We start from the raw sequence: 23818 nt of genomic DNA, 5'->3' as shown, positions 1-23818 counted from the left end.
CCAGTAGTAAAAGTGGAGTAATACTGATCACTATCCTTAGTATTTCCCATAATATAAAAGGCATCTCCTAGTGGACATGCATAACATCATACATGTCCACTAGGAGATGTGTTTTATATTATGGGAAATACTAAGGATAGTGATCAGTATTACTCCATCTTTACTATGAGTTGCTCCTGTCATGAAAGGTTTGCTTACCCTTGGATCCGCCGAAACTTTTATAGTTTCTATATTCGGTATGAAACTTTTGTAGTTTCTCTATTCGGCGTTGAAATAATGTTGGATTCAATATTCACTTAATATGCCCCTACTCACTGCACTCTTACTCAACTTCCAGGGATGACCTCTTCTTCTGCCCCTGTAACCAAGTGCTGAAACACTTCACCATGTATCAATTCTATAAAACCGTTTAAGTAACTTAAATGTTTCTATCATATTCCCTTTTTTTGCCTGTAAGCAACTTTTGCAACCCACAACCCCTCAATCTATCCACATGGGGAGCATTTCACAGACCACTCACCATCTTGGCCACTTGCATCTGGATACTTTCTATAACTTTCTTATCCCCAAGAAACCCAGGAGACCAGACTTGAGCACAGCAATCCAGATGTGGATGTATTAAGGCCTTATAAAGAGGAATAACAACTTCTTTGTCTCTCCAAGTGTGTTTTTCCATAGCCAAGTAATCCTATAAGCTATCTTGGTAACCTTAGCAATATGCCCTGTAAACTCAATTTCTATCTCCTACCATCCCGAAATCCCTAGTTTCATCTATTTCCTGGAGTACACATTACGATCAATGTGGTACAAAGCTTGTAATCTATTTATCTCAAAATGCGAAACTTTACATTCCTCTACATTAAACTTACACCCATTATCTTTTTGTCCATACTGACAATCTATTTAAATCATTCTCCAAGCACTGCATATCCCCTTGATTAAGTATCACTTTACCCAATTTTGTATCATCAGCAAACAACTGAATATCCCCTTGATTAAGTATCACTTTACCCAATTTTGTATCATCAGCAAACAACTGAATATTTCCCTACAGATTTATAGTTAAATAGTAATGGTCCTAGCACAGAACCTTGCAACACACCACTAGTTACCTGCATTCTGCTCTTCTATATATATATATATCACTTTTTTTTTTGGTATCTATCCATCAACTACCCTCATTTTCATATAATCATTGTCATATGTCAGACAGCCTGGTTGGCCAAGTGGTTAGCGTATCCGCTCTCCAGCCAAAAGGTTGTGGGTTCGAATCCCACTGTGAGCATGGATGTTTGTGATTGTCAATGAAAATACTAGTGGTGGTGGTGGGCAGTAGGTGACGTTGGTGTAGATGATGCAGTTCGCTGCAGCTGGTGGATTGAGTGGCAGAGATGGAGAGAGAGTTGTAGAATAGGTGCCCTTCCCTCGATGAGTCTTTGGACTCCTTGGAGGTATCATGTAATAATAATAATAATATTCAGACTCCATCTGTTCTAATTTGTGTAACAGAGCTCTATGTTTTGCAAAATCCAGTAGAATCATCACATAGCTATTCTCTTTATCCAACTTTATCCATAACTATTCTCTTTATCATTTGTCACTCTATTATACAAAGTTAGTAAATTACTAAGGAATGAGTGACCTTTCACAAAACCATGTTGTCCCTGATGTAGTATGATATGCTTATCCACCCATTCTCGAATTCTGTTTTTGACCAATTTTTCCAGAGCTTTTGCCACCACGCCTGAGATACCAATTGGTCTATAATTTGCTACTGCAGTCTTAGAACCTCCCTTATTCAAAGGAATTAATTTGCCCTTTTTTCCACTCCTTTGGAAATTTACCGGAGTTGAGACTTCACATAAAGAGCCTAGTCAGAGGCACTGCCAGTTCTCTTGCAAATGCTCACAAAACCTGAGCTGATATCCCATCTATCACACAGCTGTATTTACATTGAGACTCCACAATATCCTAAGAACCACCAATTCATCTACTTCTGTTCTCGCATAACTCTGTCACTTATATTACAGCAGTAACCTGACTTGGATGATATACTCTTGCAAAGTGGTCACTCAGTAATTCAAGTATTTAATCTGCTTCTGTCACCTATTGTGACAGAAGCAGATTAAATATTGTCACCTTCAGCATTCAATGAGGTTAATCTTACATAGTCATTCTTCCTCTTACTTGCCACATAAGGAAAAAACTCTTTGGGATTTCCTTTGTCCTTCTCGGCTAGATTCTTCTGATAATCTGATTTTGCCTTCCTTGCTGTGCTGGTCACCTTACTTGCTTGATCCTTGTACTGTTCATGAGCTTCCCGGTCACCATTCTCCTTAAATACCCTCCGCAATAATTTCTTTTTTTTTGCAGCTCATGCTTAATGATATTACTCATCCAACTAACTCCCACCTGATTAACCCTCCTGACCTTGGGTATACAATCTGATATTGCTTTTTTCCTCCCAATGTCTCTTAACAATGTCCCATGCACTGCTAACAGCCTTTCCTTGCAGTGTTTTGTGCCATGGCACAGGTTTAAGCTTCCAACTAAGTTTGTCATAATCACCCATGTAATTGTAGCAGTGTAGTGTAGCCATTAAAAAATTCAGAGGGCTTTCTCAGAGCATATCTAGTTTGCAGATGGTTCTCTCAAAAATCTACTCCAAGGAGAGATTTCTTCTGATGGTCTATAGTAGCATAGAACATGGGAAGAAAAAGTGCAATTCTGATCAAATATCTTCTGCTCCATATGCCTTTCCACATTTCAGGCTTTCGATAGCTTTTTCTATCGAAAAAGTATATATATATATATATATCAATACCTCAAGTATTGGTATATATACACCTGCCTCCTCTTAGTATTTTCTACTACTGTTCTGTAACTGCTTGTTTCGTTTAACAGTCTTTCTAAGTAATTACTCCAGACATCTAGAATATCCTTATCTTCAGTTTTAATGTAATCTTTATCATCTTTGATTCCTTTTGCTGTACTCTTTCCTCCATTTTTAAACTTTTTGAATAGTCTCCAGAAAATTTTGCCATCTTTCTGGTGTTTATCTTCTGTATCCAAGTCTTTTTATGACTTTTTTTTAGATACATTTGCACATAGCTTACATATTTCTCTGTATTCTTTGAGGGAATTTGCCAACTTCTTTGCAAGGAACTTTCAATATGCTTTCTTCTTCAGGACTGCTTCTTTAACATCTTATATCCACGAAGTTGTTCTCCTTTTTCTATCCTCGCACACAGCTTCACCATATGCCTTCCTATTATATAGTGAAACCTGTGGAGTATTCATAACTAAAAATTCATACATATACCACAGTAATTAAATTTTAATGATTTGTAGATATTTCATCTTAAGTAATATTTTAAGACATCATCAGTACAGTTATTACAAATAATACTAGGAATTACATTCAAAGGAACAGTTAGTGTGCATGGCTACATTGGAATCCCTTTATGTGTACAGTAGTTTGAGGACTAAAATATTCAGCTTAAATAAAATTAGTTTCGTTAAATAAAATTCAAATATTAATATTATTATTATTATTATTACTACCCCAAGACCTCATGGAGTCAAAGACTCATCTGGGAAGTCCTTTTATCATACACACAGCTCATCATACTGTGTCTTAAACACACTCAAACTTCTTGCAGACACCACACTCTCAGGCAAGGCATTCCAATCATTTACAACTCTACACGAAAAAAACCTGCCTCTCACATCCCTACTCACACCCTCTTTATACAGTTTCCAGGGATGACTATTTTGTGCAGAACCTCTCCAGCATTGATCCTATAACAACCCCTTACCAACTTGTAGGTCTCTATCATATCTCCCATCTTCCTCCTGTCCACAAGACTCTACAAATTGCATCTTCTCAATCTTTCCTCATACTCGACATTCCAGAGGTCAGAAACTACCTTAATCAGGTCACCTTTGGATCCTCTCCAACATCTCTTCATCCTTCTGAAAACCAGGTGACCAAACCTGGGAACAGTAGTCCATGTGTGGCCTAATCCAAGCCTTATACAACTGAACAAGAATCTCCCTACTTCTACGCATCAGTGTCCTCCGCATCATTCCCAGAAGCCTTTATGTTGTCTTCACAATTTTGGCTGTGTCGCCTAAATTTTAGATCCTTATCCACTATCACCCACAGAATTCTTATTTCCTCCACTTCCAACAATATATCCTCACCAAGCATAAATTCTGCATCCCATCTTTCTTTTCCAAATTTTAAAACCTTACATTTTGCAACATTGAACTCACATCCCCATTTCCGTGCCCAATCACTCTATCAATTTATTCGTCTTCTTGCAAGGTCACAACATCTTCACTACTCTTTATGGTTTGTCCCAACTTTGCATCATCTGCAAACAACTGAATATCTCCATCCAAATCTTCACCAATATCATTAATATACAAGTTAAACAATAATGGCCTTAAAACAGACCCCTGAGGCATTCCACTAGTGACTTTCCTTTTCCTGGATATCGCTCCCCGATACACAACTTGTTGATACCTATTGTATAGCCAGTCTCCAATCCAATGTGCTAATCTAATATCCAACCCCATCTGCTCTAGTTTGACTGTCAACTTATCATGAGGTACTCTATCAAAAGCCTTCACAAAATCCAAGTATATTACTGTGTATCCTTCTCCTCTGTCCAAGGAAGCAGTCACTTTATTGTAATAAGCAAGTAGATTACTAAAACATGACCTCCCTTTAGCAAATCCATGCTGTCCATCAAAGATAATACCATTGTTGTCAACCCAACTCTGGATCCTAGTTCTCACAAGCTTCTCCAACAACTTCACCACAACACCTGACACACAGATAGGCCTATAGTTTGATGCTTGAGGTTGATCACCTCCTTTATGAAGTGGCATAATCTTGCCCTCCTTCCACTCCTTAGGGACTTGGCCGAGTGCAAGACTCATATTAAAAAAATATGTCAAGACAGGTGTCAACTCCCTGGAACATTCCTTCAGAATACATGGCAATATATTATCAAGTCCCACAGCCTTATTAACATCTAGTTTACTCAACTCCCCATACACCTCTTGCTCACTTACAGTCAGTCTCTCTTTTCCCCATCATCAACTGCTCTCAATCTCTCCATGAAGTCACATTCACAAGATTGAAAGACCGTTATGAACTGCTCATTAAGTATCTCCACCACACATTCTGCAACAGCTGTCTTTATACCATTTTCTCCAATCAATTTCATCCTTTCATAATCATTCTTTCTTTTGCTGGCTACATATTGAAAGAACTCCTTAGGATTTTTTTTTGGCTTCATTAGCTAACTGCTGCTCATACCTCCTTGCCTGGTCTTTGTAGACCTCATGGAATTGGTTATTTCCACTTCTCTTATGCTGCCTCCACAATGCCCTTTTTCTCTGTATTGCATGCTTAATCTCTTTATTCATCCATCTCACACCTACCTTATTTAACCTTCTCACCCATGGAATATATTTAGACATTCCATCTACCAGACTGTTTTTGAAAATCCCTGAAGCTGCATTGATCTCTTTTCCAGCTAACTCCTCATTCCATGCTAACCCACAAGGTGTCTCCTGAGCTCTTCATAATCACCCCCCTTTTAGTTCCACATATATCCTTTTCTCACAGATGACCTCACACTGCTGGCAATCACCTGTGACCATGAGATAATCACCTCATGGTCACTCTCACCAATTGGTGGAATGTGATTTGACACCTCATTTATAATTACATCCTCTGATGAGATGGCCAAATCCCAGACCCTCAATCCTCGTCTCCCTCTGTTACATACTGTCTGAGGTAGTTATCTCCCAAAAAACTCAAGAAACTCATTTTCTTTACTTCCAGTTGCTATCTCATCATTCCAGTCTATATTGCCATAATTAAAATCACCCATAATGATCACCCTTTTCTTTATTTGCTTGGCCAATATGATTATACACTTCATTATCACCACCATCCACATTACCTGGTCTATAACAATATCCCATCAAGTATTTAATTCCATTCATCTCTATCTCACACCATACTGCCTCAAAACCGCTGGCACTATTTCCCTCCTGGATCTCTACCCTGTATGTAACTCTTTCTCTATCATCAATAGCACTCTCCCTCCCTTTTTACCCCTTCTATCCTCACAAAACATATCATACCCTTCCATCTCTATTCCTGTCAGGATGTCATCCTCTTCCAACCATGTCTCACTTATTCCGACAATCTTTGGGTGAACAGACACAATTAGTGCAACTATTTCATCTGCCTTGTTTCTTATACTTCTAGCATTTGTATACAAACACAACAGCTCATTTCTGGATCTACAGCTAGTTCCACTGATACTACTCACTCGATGTGAACTCTCCATGCTCGACTGGGGCCATTTCCTTTTCTGCTTCTTCATTTTAAAATCCCCTTCAATTCCAACTGTTTCCCCTTGATCCCAGGTCATCCCATTCCTTTCCTGTCTACACATGCTCTCACCTCCTCTTCGAGCATCCACCTTTCTCATGCTGTGTACCCCTGTGCACCCTGAGTCTCTTCATTTCTCTGCTCCTCTTACACACCCATTGTCTATACTCATACCACTCACTTCCCCATTCATAACTGTTGGATCCTACTTTCTATCCCGATGTATATTCTAGCTGTTGATTGACTCCACATTCGAACACAGAGAATATTTATTTTTAAGTGCGCCACTCTATGTTCAAATTTGCATGAGCAACGTTGAGGAATCAACCATCAACTAATCTATATTATTACTAACTTCATTTTAGGCCGAGGTTCTCTTTATTATGTAAGGTTCCCGCTAAGATTCGAATTCTTTTAATGAGCAGTACAATGAAAGAAGTCAGGCAAACACAAGATTCGATTCAAATAAAATTATTTAATGCAGTGTCACATAAATTTACATCAAAACAATAGGTAAAATACAGTTAAACAATAATTAAGTTTTCATTGAGATACTAGCAAACTACTTAGCTGAGTATATTAATTATGATTAGAACTTATGTATACAGATTCTGTTCTTCTTATTATCAAGGATTCCTATCACAACTTCACTCTGATCAAAATTATTATTATTATAGTTTAAATATCAACTCAGTTTAAATATTCAGAACAGTTATAAAATATAAACCATCAGACATTCATTTGAAGATTTCAAAGTTCTATCAACCTAGCAGAATAGTTCGCAGAAATTTCTGTTTCCAATATTACATTAAGTTTCTTACAACAGGCTTCTCTATATATCACACTTTCAGTCATGAACTATTAATCCAAATGGTACAATATTTGGAACGTCAAGAGGGATCAAATGTGTGATGTCTCACCACATCACACATTCGATCTTGAATACTTAAACACAGCAATAAGGATTAAATTATGTTTGCCAGACATAAGTTCATTACTTCACACTAGGCATAGATAAGATAATCTTACTGGCATAAGCAGTATAGCTTCTTCACATCGAGAATCCTATGAACACACTTAAATTCTTGTAGACTTTCACTTTTAGACTACACAAACTTAAAGGAATCTTCTGCTTTCGTAACTGATTAATAGACTTGGGAGAATATATCCTTTTGCACTGGTTCAACTTAACTTCCAATTTCTTTCTTTTCTTATTCTTATTATCCTTGTCCTGCATTATTCCACTGCAAGGCGATAGGAAATTATAATAGAATTAGAAGTCAAAGTGCCAAGCGATTCCCAGTCCTTCCTATTCTGTTCACACCATGTCAATCGGCCACCTTCCTTGCCTGTTTCCTACTCCTGTGTTTCCTTCTTTTTTCATGTACTGCTTATCAAATCCTACTCTCCTTTCCAGTCAAAATTTGGTTTTAACTGGTTTAGTTCATATCAAACTCGCTTCATGCATCCTGTACAGTAACACACGCTAAGGCATGCGCTAGTTAAAAATAACATAATTTCTCATAGCAGCCAATCAAGTGTTATCTTAAGGAATTTCCTGGATACATTAAAAATGCACATATTACAGTTTTTAACATTATATTAAAGGAATTAAATTCACAAAATAAATTATATTTTAATACACAGCTTTTCATAACCGTAATTTATCCCAAAAAAATATAAATAAATAAATATTGATTAACATAACTTGAAAGAAATTACATAAATAGCAAATTATGTGCATGAGACTATTAGTTTAAAAAAAACAAATTTTGCTCAGGGAATGGTAGATTATGTTGGACTCTGAATGATGTATTAACAATTTCCATTTCTCTTCATTCAGAATCCAACATAACCACCTCTTCAATCTCTCCTGTCTTACTCTCCTGCTCTTCCACATCACTTCCCGCTTGATCTGATTCGTTCTCTCTGCTCACTTCTCTACCTTCCATCAGCAGTCTCTCCAAGCGACTCACACCATAACCACTCAAATGCAGTCCATCGCTCCCATACAGCTCACTTCGTCCCTCAAACTCATTCTACACATTAACAGACTGTACTCCCATCTCCTCATACATTTCAGCCAGCATATCATTCAATCCTTGCTCTCCGCCTCATTTCACCACAGTCATACTTAGGCAACACGCTGACTACCCTTCCTGTCACACTATTCTCTTTTATCCTTCTAAGCAGCCTCGTGATATCTATTCTGACATGCCCTTTGTCCTCTGTCAAATCATTCCTACGTATTAAAACTATTAACTCTTTTGCTTGCTCCTGCCTTATATCCAATGCCTCAATCACTCTACTCGTTTTACCACCTGGGAAACATACCTTGTGCATCCTATCATCCAGCACACCTTTAATAATGGAGTCGCCATACAACTCCACTCGCTCATCTTTTGTGCCATCATGATTAGTATTAATGGTTTTTACCCTAATTTTCATAATTTCATTCATCATCCATTTCATCTCTTGCCTCATCCAATCCAATTCAACTTCCGAATCTCACGTCACATTCTCTCTATCATTCAATCTTTCTAACTCTCGAACCCCTCTTCTCACTTTCACTCTCATTCATCCTTCTTTGTTTCCATACTTTCGGTCCAACATGAGTCCAACTTTTGCTATCATTTATTCTTTTGATTTTTTCCACTTTCAATTCCTGTCACACCTTTTCCAGTTTCATTCATTCTCTCAATTTCGTTTCCTTCCCCCACTCTCGCCTCACTTTCGTCCTTTTTAACATCCGTTAAGGTTTTCAAATCACTGTTTTTCTTTTTTACTGATTTTTTAACACTTTTTTGCCTCTCTTTCTCACCATCCTCCTTTTTCGAACGTGCACTCATTTTCACCACAACATTCTCGCTGCTAACACTTTCTGTCATCAATTTCATATTTGCATTCATCATTTCCTCATTCAGGTCACACTTCACACACACACACCCTCCTTCCATCTGCTCTAAACATCCACAAATCATTTATGTAATTGAAAGAATACATATAACACACCTCACACTTAATGAAACAACTGAAATCTAAATTAAAGTCATGGAGTGACAAAGCCGCCGCCATGTTTCCTCTGCCGGTTACTAACGAATTCGTAATTAAGTGTAGGCCAAAAAAAAATTCCCACACTAATAATACAGGTAGCATGTAATTCATGTATTCATATAACATGCATTTATTTTATACAATTGAGGATAATAATTTCAGGAATACATATCCATACTTGAAGTAGAAAAAAGCCATCAAAGGATTGAAATGTGTAAAGGCAGCAGGAGTAGATGATATTCGACCAGAAATGCTGAAGTATGGTAGTATAAAAGTCTTACAGTGGCTGCACTGCATAGTTCAGAAAGCATGGACAGAGGGACGAATTCCCGATGATTGGAGTAGAGCTCTCATAGTACCCATATATAAAAAAGGGAAATAAAACTGAATGTGAGAATTACAGAGGTATATCCCTACTGAGTGTTCCTAGTAAGACATATGCAAGTATACTTGAGAAACAGTTGAGAAGAATTGTAGAAGAAAAGCTTGGTGAAAAACAAGCTGGATTCAGGTCAAATAGAGGCTGTCAGGATCAGATCTTCACTTTACGACAAATAGTCGAGAAAGCATGGGGATATAACAAAGATCTGTATTTAAGTTTTGTCGATTTGGAAAAGGCATATGACAAGGTGCCAAGAGAGAAGCTATTCAATACTTGATATAATGTCAATGGGGCATTATATCAAGCAATACTTAGTCTTTATTTGAGTTGTAAGCCAGCAGTTAGAATTGAAGGAAGTACAGGAAGATGGTTTAATGTTAAATCTGGTGTGAGACAAGGATGTGCATTATCCCCTCTGTTATTCATTATCTATATGGATCACATTATGAAGGAAAGTGGTATTAAACATGATATCAAAATTGGAGATGTTAATGTCAGCCCTTTGCTTTATGCGGACGATGTTATACTTCTAAATAGATCTGCTACAAGTCTGCAAGATTCTCTGACTAAATTGAATAACTGTTATAATAGATATGTTATGAAGGTCAGCAATAAAAAGACAAAGACATTGAAAATAGGCAGAATCATTGAAAATGTCAACTGTGTTGTGAATGAGAACCTGTGGAACAAGTAAAACATTTCAGCTACTTAGGCACGATTTTTATTGAAGATGGTAAATTAAATATGGAAATAGACAACAGAATCAACAAAGCTGGTATGGTAGAAAGTCAATTGAATAAATTCATATGGAATAAGAGAGAAATTAGTTGGAACACTAAATTAGCTGTATACAAGACAGTGTTCAAACCAGTTTTAACTTATGGATCTGAGAGCTGGGTCAGAAGTAAAACACTTGACCAAAGACTAGAGACCGCAGATATGAGAGTCCTGAGAAAGATTAGAGGCATGAACAGATGGCATCAATGGCAATATCATATTAAAAACGAGGATATTAGGAAAGAACTTGACATTGTCGGCATCTAGGAATGCATTAGCAGAGCTAATCTCAAGTGGTATGGTCACTTAAACAGAATGGGCGAGGAAAGATTAGCAAAATTAGTGTTCTCTGCCAGGTTGGCAGGAAAACGACCCAGAGAAAGACCAAGATATAGGTGGATTGATACGGTACAATGTGCCTTAGACTATAGAAATATAAGATCTGATAATGATAATATTGGAGTCTGGACAAGTAACAGACTGATTTGGAGGAAAATTGTAGATAGGAAGTTAGTAATGATGTAAATTTTTCATGTAGTACTATCATATCCTATACACCCCTTGAGGGTACATGTCAGGAATTTGATGATGATGATGATGAAAACCAACTTTTTCAGGTTGTTACATCCACAATTCATCTGCTCATCATCCATTTCAAAAATATGGCATCATAAAATCTCTGGTATCTAGAACACACAAATTTTGTTCCTCTGAAGAGTCCTTAAAATAAGAATTGGAAATTATTAAAGATACAGCCTTATTAAATGGATACAACACTAAATCAACTCAAAAAAATCATCAGCCACTTCCCTACACACATGCATATCAACCCAAGAAGCCCATAGAACTCCTATACTATATATCAAAGGCATCTCTGAACATCTGTCAAAAATTTTGAAGAAATACAAACTGCTCTTACCTATAAGCCAATCAACTAGATCCACAATTTGCTACCTTCTCCAAAATACAAACTCTGACCTATCATGCTACCTGGCATATACAAAGTTCCATGTTCTTGTAAGATGTTGTACTATGGACAAACAGGAAGATCCATAAGTAAATGCATCTCTCTGAACACCAAGACCACATCCATCTGATCAAACCACACAAATCTGGCCTCGCTCAACATGAAGTTGAAAACCCTAATCATAGGATCCACTGGAAAAACACCAAGCTGCTATATAGATCCTTATATAAACATGAGCCTTTATATAAAGAAAGTGCTGAAGCTTTTTGTCACAGACCCAATCTAAATGGTAATGATTGTCTCACTATCCCAGATTTCTGAGAAATTATTATCCTCAATTGTATAAAATAAATTTATCAGATATATTTTAATTTTGCCAAATATTTAAGTCCTCAAACATGCTACTGTATGCATAGAGGGATTCCAATGCAGGCATGCACACTAACTGTTCCTTTGCATGTAATTCCTAGTATTGTTTGTAATAACTGTACTGTGATGTCTTAAGATGAAATATCTACTTATTAAAATTTAGTTACTGTGGTATATGTGTGTGAATTTTTAGACATGCCTCCCTAGCTGACTAAATCAATGTTTTCTTCAGATTTTGCTTGTAAGACTCCTAGGTTTGGTTCTTGTTTTCGAAACAGTTTCATTTTTTTCTGTAGTAATGTTTGTTTAGTGGAGTCTACAGTTGTTTACCTTTAAAAGCTGCTGAACTTTAATTCTTTTAAAACTTTCTTATATTCTTATCAGTGTAGCATTCATTTTTATTCTCCTTAAAATTGAGTGGTTGCTTCCAGTTTCAAATCCTCTGAACTAGCACAAAGATGTCACTATCAATAATAGCATGGTCAAAGCTTTTCTTATTTCTTGTGTCTTCTCTCCAAGTGAAGTTATGTACATCTTTATGTTAAATCCTGGTTTTAGTCATGGCTAGTCCATATCCTGAGCAGAAATCCAGCAGGTGTACCCATCATTATTATTATTAGCCTTGCCCTTTTCTTCAGATTTTCCCAACACATTTCCATATGCCTGGTGGGATTCATTTCTGTACTGCTGTTTATTATTATTATTTTCTAGATCTTCATGGAGTCACAATACTCATCATGGAAGGTCAACACTAGTGAATACAAAGTCTATCATACCACTCCTTAAAGTCATCCACAGTCTGTAAGTTCACCACCCTCTCAGGCAATGCATTCCATGCTCCTACCATTCTCCGTGCAAAAAATTTGCTTCTTACCTTTTTACTTACCACCTCCTCTTGTGCTTGCGCCTTTCTCTCTTTCTACCACATGAAAAATCTCTTCAGTGTAAATATGATAATAACAGTTCAACACCTTAAATGTCTTGATCATATCTTCCTTTGCCTTCTATTCACCAAACTCTGCAGTCCACATGCCCTTAGTCTATACTCGTAATCAATGTTGTACAGTCATGAAATCATTTTTTTTATCCATCTCTGCATCTTCACCAAGTTAATTCATCCCCTTCAAATCCCAGCAACCATATCTGAGTACAGAAATCCAGTGGTCTGATCAGAGCTTTATACAACAGGACCACAGCACTTTTATCTCTTGTAGTCAATGTTCTCCTCACCATTGCTTCAATTCAAGCGCCTCCGTAGCACAATTGGAAGACCAATGGTACATTGCACCCTTTGATTGGAATAGGCCTAAGTTCGATTCTCGTCTCGACGGGAGGAATCTTTATCTGGACGATTTCAATCGAAGGTGAGTTAACCGATCTCATACGGAGGTAACAGGGTTTTTTCTCCCCGAAACTCGGGTTTTTCATCCCACATACAGACAAATCGCCCCTTCAGAACACACGCAATTTACAAACAAAAAATACTAGTTGTGGTGGAGGTGGGTGGTAGATGCCGTTGATGGAGATGATTCGTAGTAGATGTTCAGTGTAGTAGTTGAGACAGTTGTAGGTGTCCTCCTGCGATGAGTCTTCAGACTCCTTGGAGGTGTCGGAATAATAATAATAATAAAATTCTCTGAGATGTCTTCACAAGCATTGCAATATGCCCTCGTAACTTCAAATCTCAATACACAATCATCCCAAGATCCCTTGCTTCCTTTACTTCTTCCAGCAAAACTCCACCAAGGGAGTAGGGAGCATCCCATCTGTGAATCCCACATTTTAAAACCTAACATTTAGTTGTATTAAACTGATATTCCCATTCATTTACTCACTTTCCCTGCTTATTCAAATCCTCTTGAAAAGCCAAAACAACAGCACTATTACTAATAACCTTCCCAAGCTTCACATCATCTGCAAACAACTGGACATCTTCCTGTATTCCTGTGACAATATCATTCACATAAAGATTGAATGGCCATGATTCTAGGACTAAACTCTGTACAACTCCAGTTGTAACCTTTATACTCCCTGATATTGTTCCCCCTTATACAACTCTCTGATATCTATCAGAGGCCAATCACCAATCCAATCCACTAACCTTATATCCAAACCCATATGATGCAACTTAAAAATCAACTTGTCTTGTGGCATCCTGTCAAATGCCTTGGGGAAAAAAAAATGACAGTGTATGCCCTACCTTCATCCACTGCTTTTATGATTCTATTGTAAAAGGTAACTAGATTAATTAAACAAGAGCACCCTTTAACAGATTCATGCTGGCCTGCATAAATATTATCAATATTACCCTAGTTTGATACCTCCATTCTACCACCACCCTTATGCAATTGTACTACCTTACCCTCCTTTCACTCTCTCTAGGAATCTGTCGCATTGCATGACTTTCATTAAACAGCCAAATTAACGGCACAGTCACTTCCATAGCACATTCCCTTAAAACATGTGGTGAAATTACATCTAGTCCTAAGTTTTAAAAGAGGTAAACCGTGAGTAGACATAACTATACATAAAAATATAACGGAAAAACTCACGTAGAAAATTATACCATTAAATAATTTTTCTACGTGAGTTTTTCCGTTATATTTTTATGTATAGTTACATCTAGTCCTGCCTTATTGACATTTAGCATACTCAGTATTTGGAATATGTCCTCTCCATTCACTTCTAACACTTCACTACTCATTAAACTTCTAGAAATAAAGCCTGAAGTACCAGGATGGAACACACTAATAAAATAATCATTAAATTAAAACAGGGATCGAGTATGTCATCTCAGTCATAATCAGATCCTCTAACGCTATGACTAAATTCAAAACTCTTGATTCTCATGTTCCCTCCACCACATGCTGCCGAAGACAGTTGTCCTCCCTCAAGAAATCTAAAATTCAGTTCCCTTATTACTGGATAATGTCTCCTCTGCTCAGTTTATATTGCTATATTATTTGCATAATGATTGTTTGCTTTGCACTTGCCAAACTAATTGCCTAATGTTTCCTGCTCATCACCATCTATATTCCCTGGTCTGTAGCAACACCTCACTAAATATCTTGTCTAATAAACATCTATCTCACAACATATACTCTCAAAGCAGTAATGTTATTTCCACTGAGATTCTCCACCCTGAGAGTGCACAATTAATCTCTTGTCATGAGTAACACTCCACCATTACATTTACCTTCCTTATCCTGCTGAAATACGTTATATCCTTTGATTTCTATCCCTGTTATAACATCCTCCTCAGTTAACCATGTTTCACTGATACCAACAACCTTTGGAGAGACTGAGTCAATTAATGCCACAAACTTATTCCCTTTATTCTTAATGCTCCTAGCATTTGTATACAGAAAACCCAGTATATTGCCAGTATTCTTATAACCATTGTTACTCCCCTCATGCTCCACTTATCTCTGTAATATAGTATACACCCAATTAAGGACTACATGGTCACTCTAACCAACGGTGGGCAATATGCCATCTCAGTCACAATCAGGTCCTCTAATGCTATAACCACATCCAGAATTCTCAATCCTCGTGTTTCCTCCTACATGCTGCCTAAGACAGTTGTCTCTCAGTAAATCCAAATATTTGATTCCCTTATTATTGTCTCCTCTGCCTAGTTTATATCACTGTAGTTGAAGTTTCCCATAGTGATCACCCACTTTGTGCTTGCCAAACTAATTTGCCTACATTTCCTGCTCACCACCATCTATATTCCCTGGTTTGTAGCAATATTCCACTAAATATGTTGTCCTATAAACATCATCACACCATATTCAAAGCCATTGGTGTTTTTCAACTGAGATTCTCCACCATTAGAGAGAGCACACACAGTTCATCTCTTATCATGAGTAACACTCCACCACCACTTTTACCTTCCCTATCCTGCCAAAATATCAATCTATCCCTGTTAGAACATCCTCCTCAGTTAACCAAGTTTCACTGATACCATCAACTTTTGGAGAGAATAAATCAATCTGCCACAAACTCATTCCCTCTATTCCTAATGCTCCTAGCATTTGTATACACAAAAACTAGGTGTATTTCTAGCCTTCTGGCAATACACTGGTTTTCTGTATGCAAATTGCTCTCCTCATGCTCCATCTGGCTCTGTAATATAGTGTACATCCCCTCATTTCTCAAGCCACTATCCCCACATGAGGCCAACCCTGCAACATACCACCTGTGCAGTTCTAGTTTCCCTGGCCTGACATGCTTACTTGTCCAGAAAACAACAGTCTCTTCAAATGCCAGCATCCTTCTGCATTCAAATTAATTCATCTCTTGCATACAGCTGTCTTCTATCTAAGTGTATGTGAGAAGTAGATTTTTAATGCAGGAGATGGAAAGGATCCATCTCCTCCTCATCACCAAGAAACCCAGGTAACCAGACCTGTATACAGTAGTCAAGATGGGATCTTATCAAGGCCCTACAAAGAGGTATAATAGCCTGCTTATCTTTTCTCATTAGGATGTTTTTCAGTAATCAATCCGATGAGCTGTTTTAGCCACTTTTGCATATGCCCTCTAAATTTCAACTCCCTATCCATTAACACCCCAAAATCCCTGGTTTCATCAATTTCCTGGAGTACAGTTCCATTAATATGGTACACAGCTGGTAATCTTTTCACCCCATAATCTTACACTTTGGTGCATTTAACTGACATCCATTCTCCTTTGCCCATACTGCCAGTCTGTTTAAATCATCCTGCAAAATTTTAACATTATCTTTATTGTTGAAAGTTTTTTCACTTGATTATATTATAAATTAAAGATGTCAAGAAATTATATTCTTGGTTTCATCCTTTATCTAAGTGCAAGCAAACAAAAAGTGTATGCAATAATTTTTAGGGTCATCTCTACTACCTTTTGTAAAGATAGGGATCACTGTTGCTTTTTCCATTCTATTGGTGGGTTACTTGTTGAATAGATTTTATTTAAAAATAATGTGTCTTTCTTTGAACCTTATTCCTGGTGATTTTCCATTTCTTGTTTCTTTTAGGCTGATTTCTAATTCTTCTTTAGTTTTATCCTTTTCATTTTCATTAAATGTCTGCCAGTTATCTTTTTTAAAATATTTATCCGTCCACAGTTCTGTATCAAAATTTAGGAATTCTTCTCATTTCAGTTCGGTGTTTAATTTTACACTTTCTTGAGTATCAGTACTTAAATGTTTCAAAATCTTGTATACTTTGGATCTTATTTTATATAAATCATGTTCTTAATTTAGAAGAATTAAATTAAATTAAACTTAAATTAGAAACAAATTTGTTCCATAATTCTCTGTCTTTTTCTGACTTCTCTTTTAGCTATGGCTCTTATTCTTTTATATTCTATTTCATCTTCTAATCTTTTACTGCTTAACCATTTATGATATGCTTCTTTTTCATTTTGATTATTTCTTTGATTGTATCGTTCCATATCTTCATTTTTTTCTTTTCATTGAATTTTTTTGGTCTTTCCTAATCTTTCATTTGCAAATGAAAGATTAGCAAAGATTAGCAAAGAAAAAGTATTTAGGATCATTTTTATATTAAATCATTCTATTTCTGTTTCTTCATTTCATTTTATTTTATCTAAATATTGATTAATTCTTTGTTCATATAGACATTGCATATTTGTGTTATTTAATAATCTAATTTTATAAACAAATGTTTTAGATTTTCTTTCTGCTCTTGTTATTTGTGGCCATTTAGGTGGTAATCTTAATTTTATTTTAACGAGGAAGTGGTCACTACTTATTTCATATAATCTGTGAACTCTAACATTTAAAGAGAACTTTGATGTCTTCTAATTTAAGATAAAGTAATCTAATATTGATTTCCATCCATTTCTGCTCACAAATTCAATCAATTTTTTTATCATTCCTATTTAGAGTATGTTCTTTATATATTCCTATATTATTATTAATTTTCGTTTTTCCAATTCTTGCATTTAAGTCTCCTGCTAATATTACATAATCATTTTTATTTATTTTATTATATATTATTATTATTATTATTCTCTGAAACCTCCAGGGAGTCAATCATCAGAGGAGGCTATAAATCACCTAAACCAGCTGTCATACATTCCCTTAAATTCATTCACACTAGATACACTCACTACCCCTAAAGGCAAACTATTCCACTCACTCACTGCTCTCTGGAAGGAAAACCTTGACTGTGAATAAACTTAACTTCATGGATGTCCCCAGTGTTCTCTCCCCTCCTTCCATATAACAGAAAATTTCATCAGATGATATCCTATAACACCCATTCAAAATCATATCACCCCTCTTTCTCCTGTTAACCAGAGTCTGCAATCCACATGCTCGCAATCTGTCCTCATAATCTAAATCCTGTAATCCAGATATGATCTTTGTAACTCTTCTTTGCACCCTTTCCATAGCTTCTTTATTCCCTTGGAACCCGTGAGACCAAATCTGCGTATAATAATCCAGGTATAGTTTTATTAAAGCCTTATAAAGAAGCAAAATGACTTCCTTATCTTTAGATGTCAAGGTTCGCTTAAACATTACAATTATCCTCTGAGTTGTGTTTGTAACTTTTGCTATGTGACCTTTGAACTTTAAATTCCTTTCCACCAATACACCAAGATCTCTTGCCTTCTTAGTTTCTTGTAGCATTACCCTGATAATATAATATGCCGGTGGAAATCTCATCATGAGAAATTCATAGCTTTACACTTACTAACATTAAACTGACAACCATTTTCACACCTCTTTCTTTCTGATCTCAGCTGAACTACTCGCCAAATGTTTCCGAACTCTCAAGCTCACAATTCATCCTGTGTAGCACTCCACATAATTGCACTGTTTCTCTCATTACGGACAACTCTTCATTCTTCACATCTATCATACTACTGTTCTTTTTATTGTCACTTTTACTCTCTCTCTCTCAGTCTTTTCACTTTTACTCCATCTCTCCATCTTGTCAACTCTTTCAATCCTATCTTCCACTACATTGTTGCACACACACTTTCACATGTATTCACTGTTTCATCTACCCCTTCAATCTCTCGATCCCCCACACTCCTAACACTCACTTTTGTAACATTTTCAGCACACTCTCCCAACACTCGCTTTTTAACCAATATCCATTCATCTTCAGTAACAAGTACATTTTACAGACATTGCATTGAATGAAGTTCCTCTGGTTGAATTCCTGAACAATAACAATTTAGATTCCATTGTTCTAATATTTCATAATCCAAAGCATGCTTTCTTTCAGACATGTATATTGCTGTGCATTATAGAAAGGTTTATTAACAGACCTTCCCATAATACATAGCAATATACATGTCCAAAAGGAAGTGTACTTTGCATTATAGGATACTAAGACAATTGATGTGGAGCGATTGATCCTAGATACAAAAAAAAAGCCTATTTATGGTTAAACAAGAATATAATTTCTTGTCAAGTATAATTTACTTTGTACTCAAGTGAAAAAACTTTTGGTTATAAAACAGGATGTGATCAAGAAAAATCTATGCTCAATTAGAAGACCAAGAGACCCATAGATCTCAGAATCAACAAGATATATAAAGCAGCACAGTGATTGAAGAATGTAAGAGATTACATAGCGAAATCAGAAAATACTCTGGGTATTAAAAGAGTAAATATTATGCTATGAGATATAAACAGATAGTGTTCTGGATGAGGAAGCACAATTATAAAAGATTGTCTGGGTTTTAATTCATGAGCTTAAGCACAGTTTAAGCTCACATTGAATATTATCAAGGATGAGAATGGTACTAACAGGAGATCAAAAACAGATGAAAAGTATACTGTGAGGAACTGTATAGACAAATAGAATGAAGAAAATTTGGAAGAGATCTTGGGTTGAACTAGCTCCACTTAGACATGAGGTTGAAAAAGAAGTTAAGAAGTTTAATCACAATTTGGGCACAGATGCAGATGGAATCCAGGAAGGTTAATCAAGCCCAAAGGGAATGTTTCATAGATTGATTATAAGGATGTTAACACTATGCAGGAAGTGCTGTACTTCAGTATTGTTTATATATATATATATATGAAAATGAAAATGAGGAGACCTCAAAAAAGGTTGAAACCAGTCTGGGTAGTGACCCCACCCATAATGTATTGCATCATTTTCATCTATATCTCCTCCAGAGATTTTTATTAAAAATAAAAACACCTTGTAGCAAATTGTATAGGTAAAGTTGATAAGGCTCTGTATTACTAAAACCTTGGTATTTAGGGTCTAGCTACTCACTGAGGAGACTTAAAAAAAGGTTGAAACCAGTCTGGGTAGTGACCCCACCCATAATGTATTGCAATATACATCTTTTAGTGAGATGTGCTTTACATTATGGGAAATACTAAGAATAGTGATCAGAGCTTTACCCACCTTTACACTGAGTTGCCCTGGTGTTGTACCATCTTTAGACTTGAACTACGTTTCAGGCACAAACTTAACTGTTTGCTTACTTGGAATTAGGAGTAAAAATAACCAAGCTTATAAAATTACTTGGTTATCCTAATATATATATATATATATATGTGTATATGTAAAAAAAAATTTTTTTTTTTATCTTGGGGATAATATATATTAAGGATACCAAGTAATTTTATAAACTTGGTTTTTTTACTCCTTCTCCCAAGTAAGCAAAACAGTTAAGTTTGCGCCTGAACATAGTTCAAGTCTAAAATGTAGTGCAACACCAGGGCAACTCGTTGTAAAGGTGGGTAAAGCTCTGATCACTATTCTTAGTATTTCCCATAATGTAAAACACATTTCACTAGAAGATGTATACTGTTATACATTATACATTATGGGTGGGGGGTCACTACCCAGACTGGTTTCAACCTTTTTTGAGGTCTCCTCAGTGAGTAGCTAGACCCTGAAATACTAAGGTTTTTAGTAATACAGAGCTTTATCAACTTTACCTATACAAGTTGCTGCAAGGTGCTTTTACTTTGAATAAGAAACTCTGGATGAGATAAAGATGTGAAAATTTTTTTACCTTGGGGATAATATATATTAAGGATACCAAGTAATTTTATAAACTTGGTTTTTTTTACTCCTTCTCCCATGTTTTGCTTACTTGGGAGAAGGAGTAAAAAAACCAAGTTTATAAAATTACTTGGTATCCTTAATATATATATATATATATATATATATATATAACAGATGCAACAAAATATAATATGTATGCAAAGCAAAAATTACTTTTACATTTCTGAAAATTCAATATCATGTTTTTCTTTGTAGTAAGTTTTCTTTCTTAGTTATCAAGTAAATTATAATTGACAAGAAAATACATTCTTGTTTTAATCTTATATGTAGGCATAACAAAGGTTGTGCATAAAATATCTTTATGATATCTTCAAGAAATGTAGTTTTCCATTTTGAGATTCTAAGGAAATTGATGTGAAGTCAGCCTCTATATAAAGATGCCTACTTGTAAAGATTGTTTCACAGGCAAACTATGTTTGCTCATGCTTGGATATAGCATAAGCAAACAACAATTTAAACACATATAGAAAGGCTTCAGATATTTCAGATATATTCAGATATTGTTGATTTTTTTGTTTTAAGGTATATAAACAACACCAAGAGAGGAAAAAATATTTATTAAACTCGCTAATTCACTGATTTTCTAACCAGCATCTTCAAAGCACAGTTATAACTGTGATAGGTGCACAGCACTAAACTATGTAACTGAGGAAAACAGTTTAAATTGTAAACTGACAATAGAACTAATGTCCTTACATGGTGCCCTCTGGGGGTCAGATATATGAATTTAGAGAAGTCAGACTATCAGGTCTTAAAATGATAGTCTCCCAGTCTTTGGTAAATTAATGCAACCATACTTGTTGAGATTAGGAGAGTGCTTCATAGCTGATCTGATTCTAAAAATAGTCTCTCTCAGATCTATAACAACTTCTATATAATAAAGATGCTTTCCTCCATCTGATCCCCAATGCATGGTATCCAACACACAGGATCACAGCAAAAGGGTACATCAGAAAAAAAAAGAGCCAAAAGTTCTCTACAAATGTTCTATGTGCCACTTTCATTCAGCTAGCCTTCATACATTCTCCCTAAAGATCAGCTGCATCCTCTTGATATAGCTATTTGTGCCTGTAGTTTGGCATATTTTTGACAGACTGGTAGATCAATTAACACCCGCCTTGAAGAAGACAAAAATTACATCTGCAATCATCTGTATAGCAAGTTGGAATTGGCAAACTATGCTCTGGATGTTCCTTCACATAAGATTAGATGGGGGAAAACATCTTGATTACTCAGAAGTCATCATAGATTGGAGAGATTATTTTTAGAATCAGCTATGAAGCACTCTCCTAACCTCATCAAGTATGGTTGTATTTATTTACCAAAGATCCGGGAGACTATCATTTGAAGACCTGATAGCCTAGCTTCTCTAATTTAATTTATCCACCCCATAGAGGGCTCTACTGTCCGACACAGATCCAAGACCCTGGTCTGGCAACTTGCCAAGAAGAGTCAATTCATGCTGAAGGGGAGAAAGAAATGAAGGATGTACGAATTGGTCACCAACATGCAAAATCATGTGCTTTATACGTAAAATTTTCCAACTGTTATACAAGCAAAATAGTTACCACTTTAAAAACTACAATGTTCATAAAAGAAAAGTTAATTGTCTGATGTGTAATAATAACCAACTCATCCCACAAGATGGATTGATTACCCTATTATCAGAATGGATTCTCCTTCTTCTGACATATGCAGAAGTGTTGAAGGGTCTCGCATCTTTGGGCGTACAGTATGTAAGTTCTGTTGTGCATTACAGTTTAAATTTTTCCTCAGTTATGTAGTTTAGTGCTATGTGCCTAAGAACAATTATAATTGTTCTCTGATAATGCTGGTTAGAAAACTAGCAAAACATTAGTGAGCTTAATATATGTTTTTTTTCTCCTTTTTTTTTTGTTATTTAGACTGTAAAATGTTATTATGAAAAATTAAAACAATAATATAATCTCTGTCTATTATCATTTTTTTTCTTTCCTTTTTAGTATTCTGCTATAATTTTTGATGGGTTTAAAATAGGTGACTAAAATGGAAGAGGAAATTTTCATTTGCGTGTTTATTGACACTGCAAATTTGATGTTAAAGTGTATACTGCAACATGGCAGTAATGGATATTAGCTGATTCTAAAACAGCATGGTTTTTTTTTTTCCCCTGACTACTACATTTTGTTGTTACATGTCTGTTCACCCCAGAAATGTTATTTTGAATAAGTAATGCTCAAAAATTTTGAAAGTAATTGATTAAGAATGCTTAGAAAAAAATTGGTTAAGAATCCTTGAGAAATGCTCAGCACTGTGATCTATTGAACTGATAATTTTGATTGAATAAAGAATGTTATTTGTGATATTCTTTGATGCAAAATATTTGTACTCAGCTAAATAAAGATATTTTTTCCCGCTTTTACACAGGTCCACTTTTACTGGATTGTCATGTGGCATTTAATCTGACAACGCCCAGTCCAGGTGCCTCCTATCTGAATGTCCACTACATCTGTGAGAGTGCCTCTCGCCTTCTTTTTCTCTCTGTCCACTGGGCACGTTCTATCCCAGCCTTCCAGCTCCTCCAGTAAGTATCAATTTCTCTGTAAAGTATTTTTTATGCACGTTGTGTGTTGTGCATATGCACTTTCATTTGTTTTGAGACATTAATTTGTTCCATATATAAAAATAACATTTTTAAAAAGATGTCCCTCTTAAAAACTTTGCATATTCATGTTACCTTAGTCATTTTTATTAATATTAAAATTCTGGTTTGTGAATGCATCTCTTGTAATAAATTTCTTGTAATCAAAAGT

The 23818-nt window shown here is 35.9% G+C and overlaps 1 protein-coding gene across 5 annotated transcripts in view; it reads left to right on the top strand.

Annotated features, from left to right (window-relative positions):
* LOC150094589 (nuclear receptor subfamily 2 group C member 2-like) overlaps positions 1 to 23818 on the top strand; it is an 808056-nt gene that overhangs the window by 615262 nt on the left and 168976 nt on the right. For all 5 annotated transcript variants that reach the window (XM_090412047.1, XM_090412048.1, XM_090412044.1 and 2 more), the window contains one exon: positions 23433 to 23589. In XM_090412047.1, coding sequence (XP_090268173.1) covers positions 23433 to 23589 — 157 coding nt within the window. The remainder of the gene's footprint in view (positions 1 to 23432; positions 23590 to 23818) is intronic.

The sequence above is a fragment of the Typopeltis vanoorti genome, chromosome 22, assembly GCF_054136105.1.
Source record: "Typopeltis vanoorti isolate ZY-2024b chromosome 22, IOZ_Tvanoo_1.0, whole genome shotgun sequence".
Classification (NCBI taxonomy): Eukaryota; Metazoa; Arthropoda; class Arachnida; order Uropygi; family Thelyphonidae; genus Typopeltis; species Typopeltis vanoorti.
This window is presented reverse-complemented; position numbering and strand designations above follow the sequence as displayed.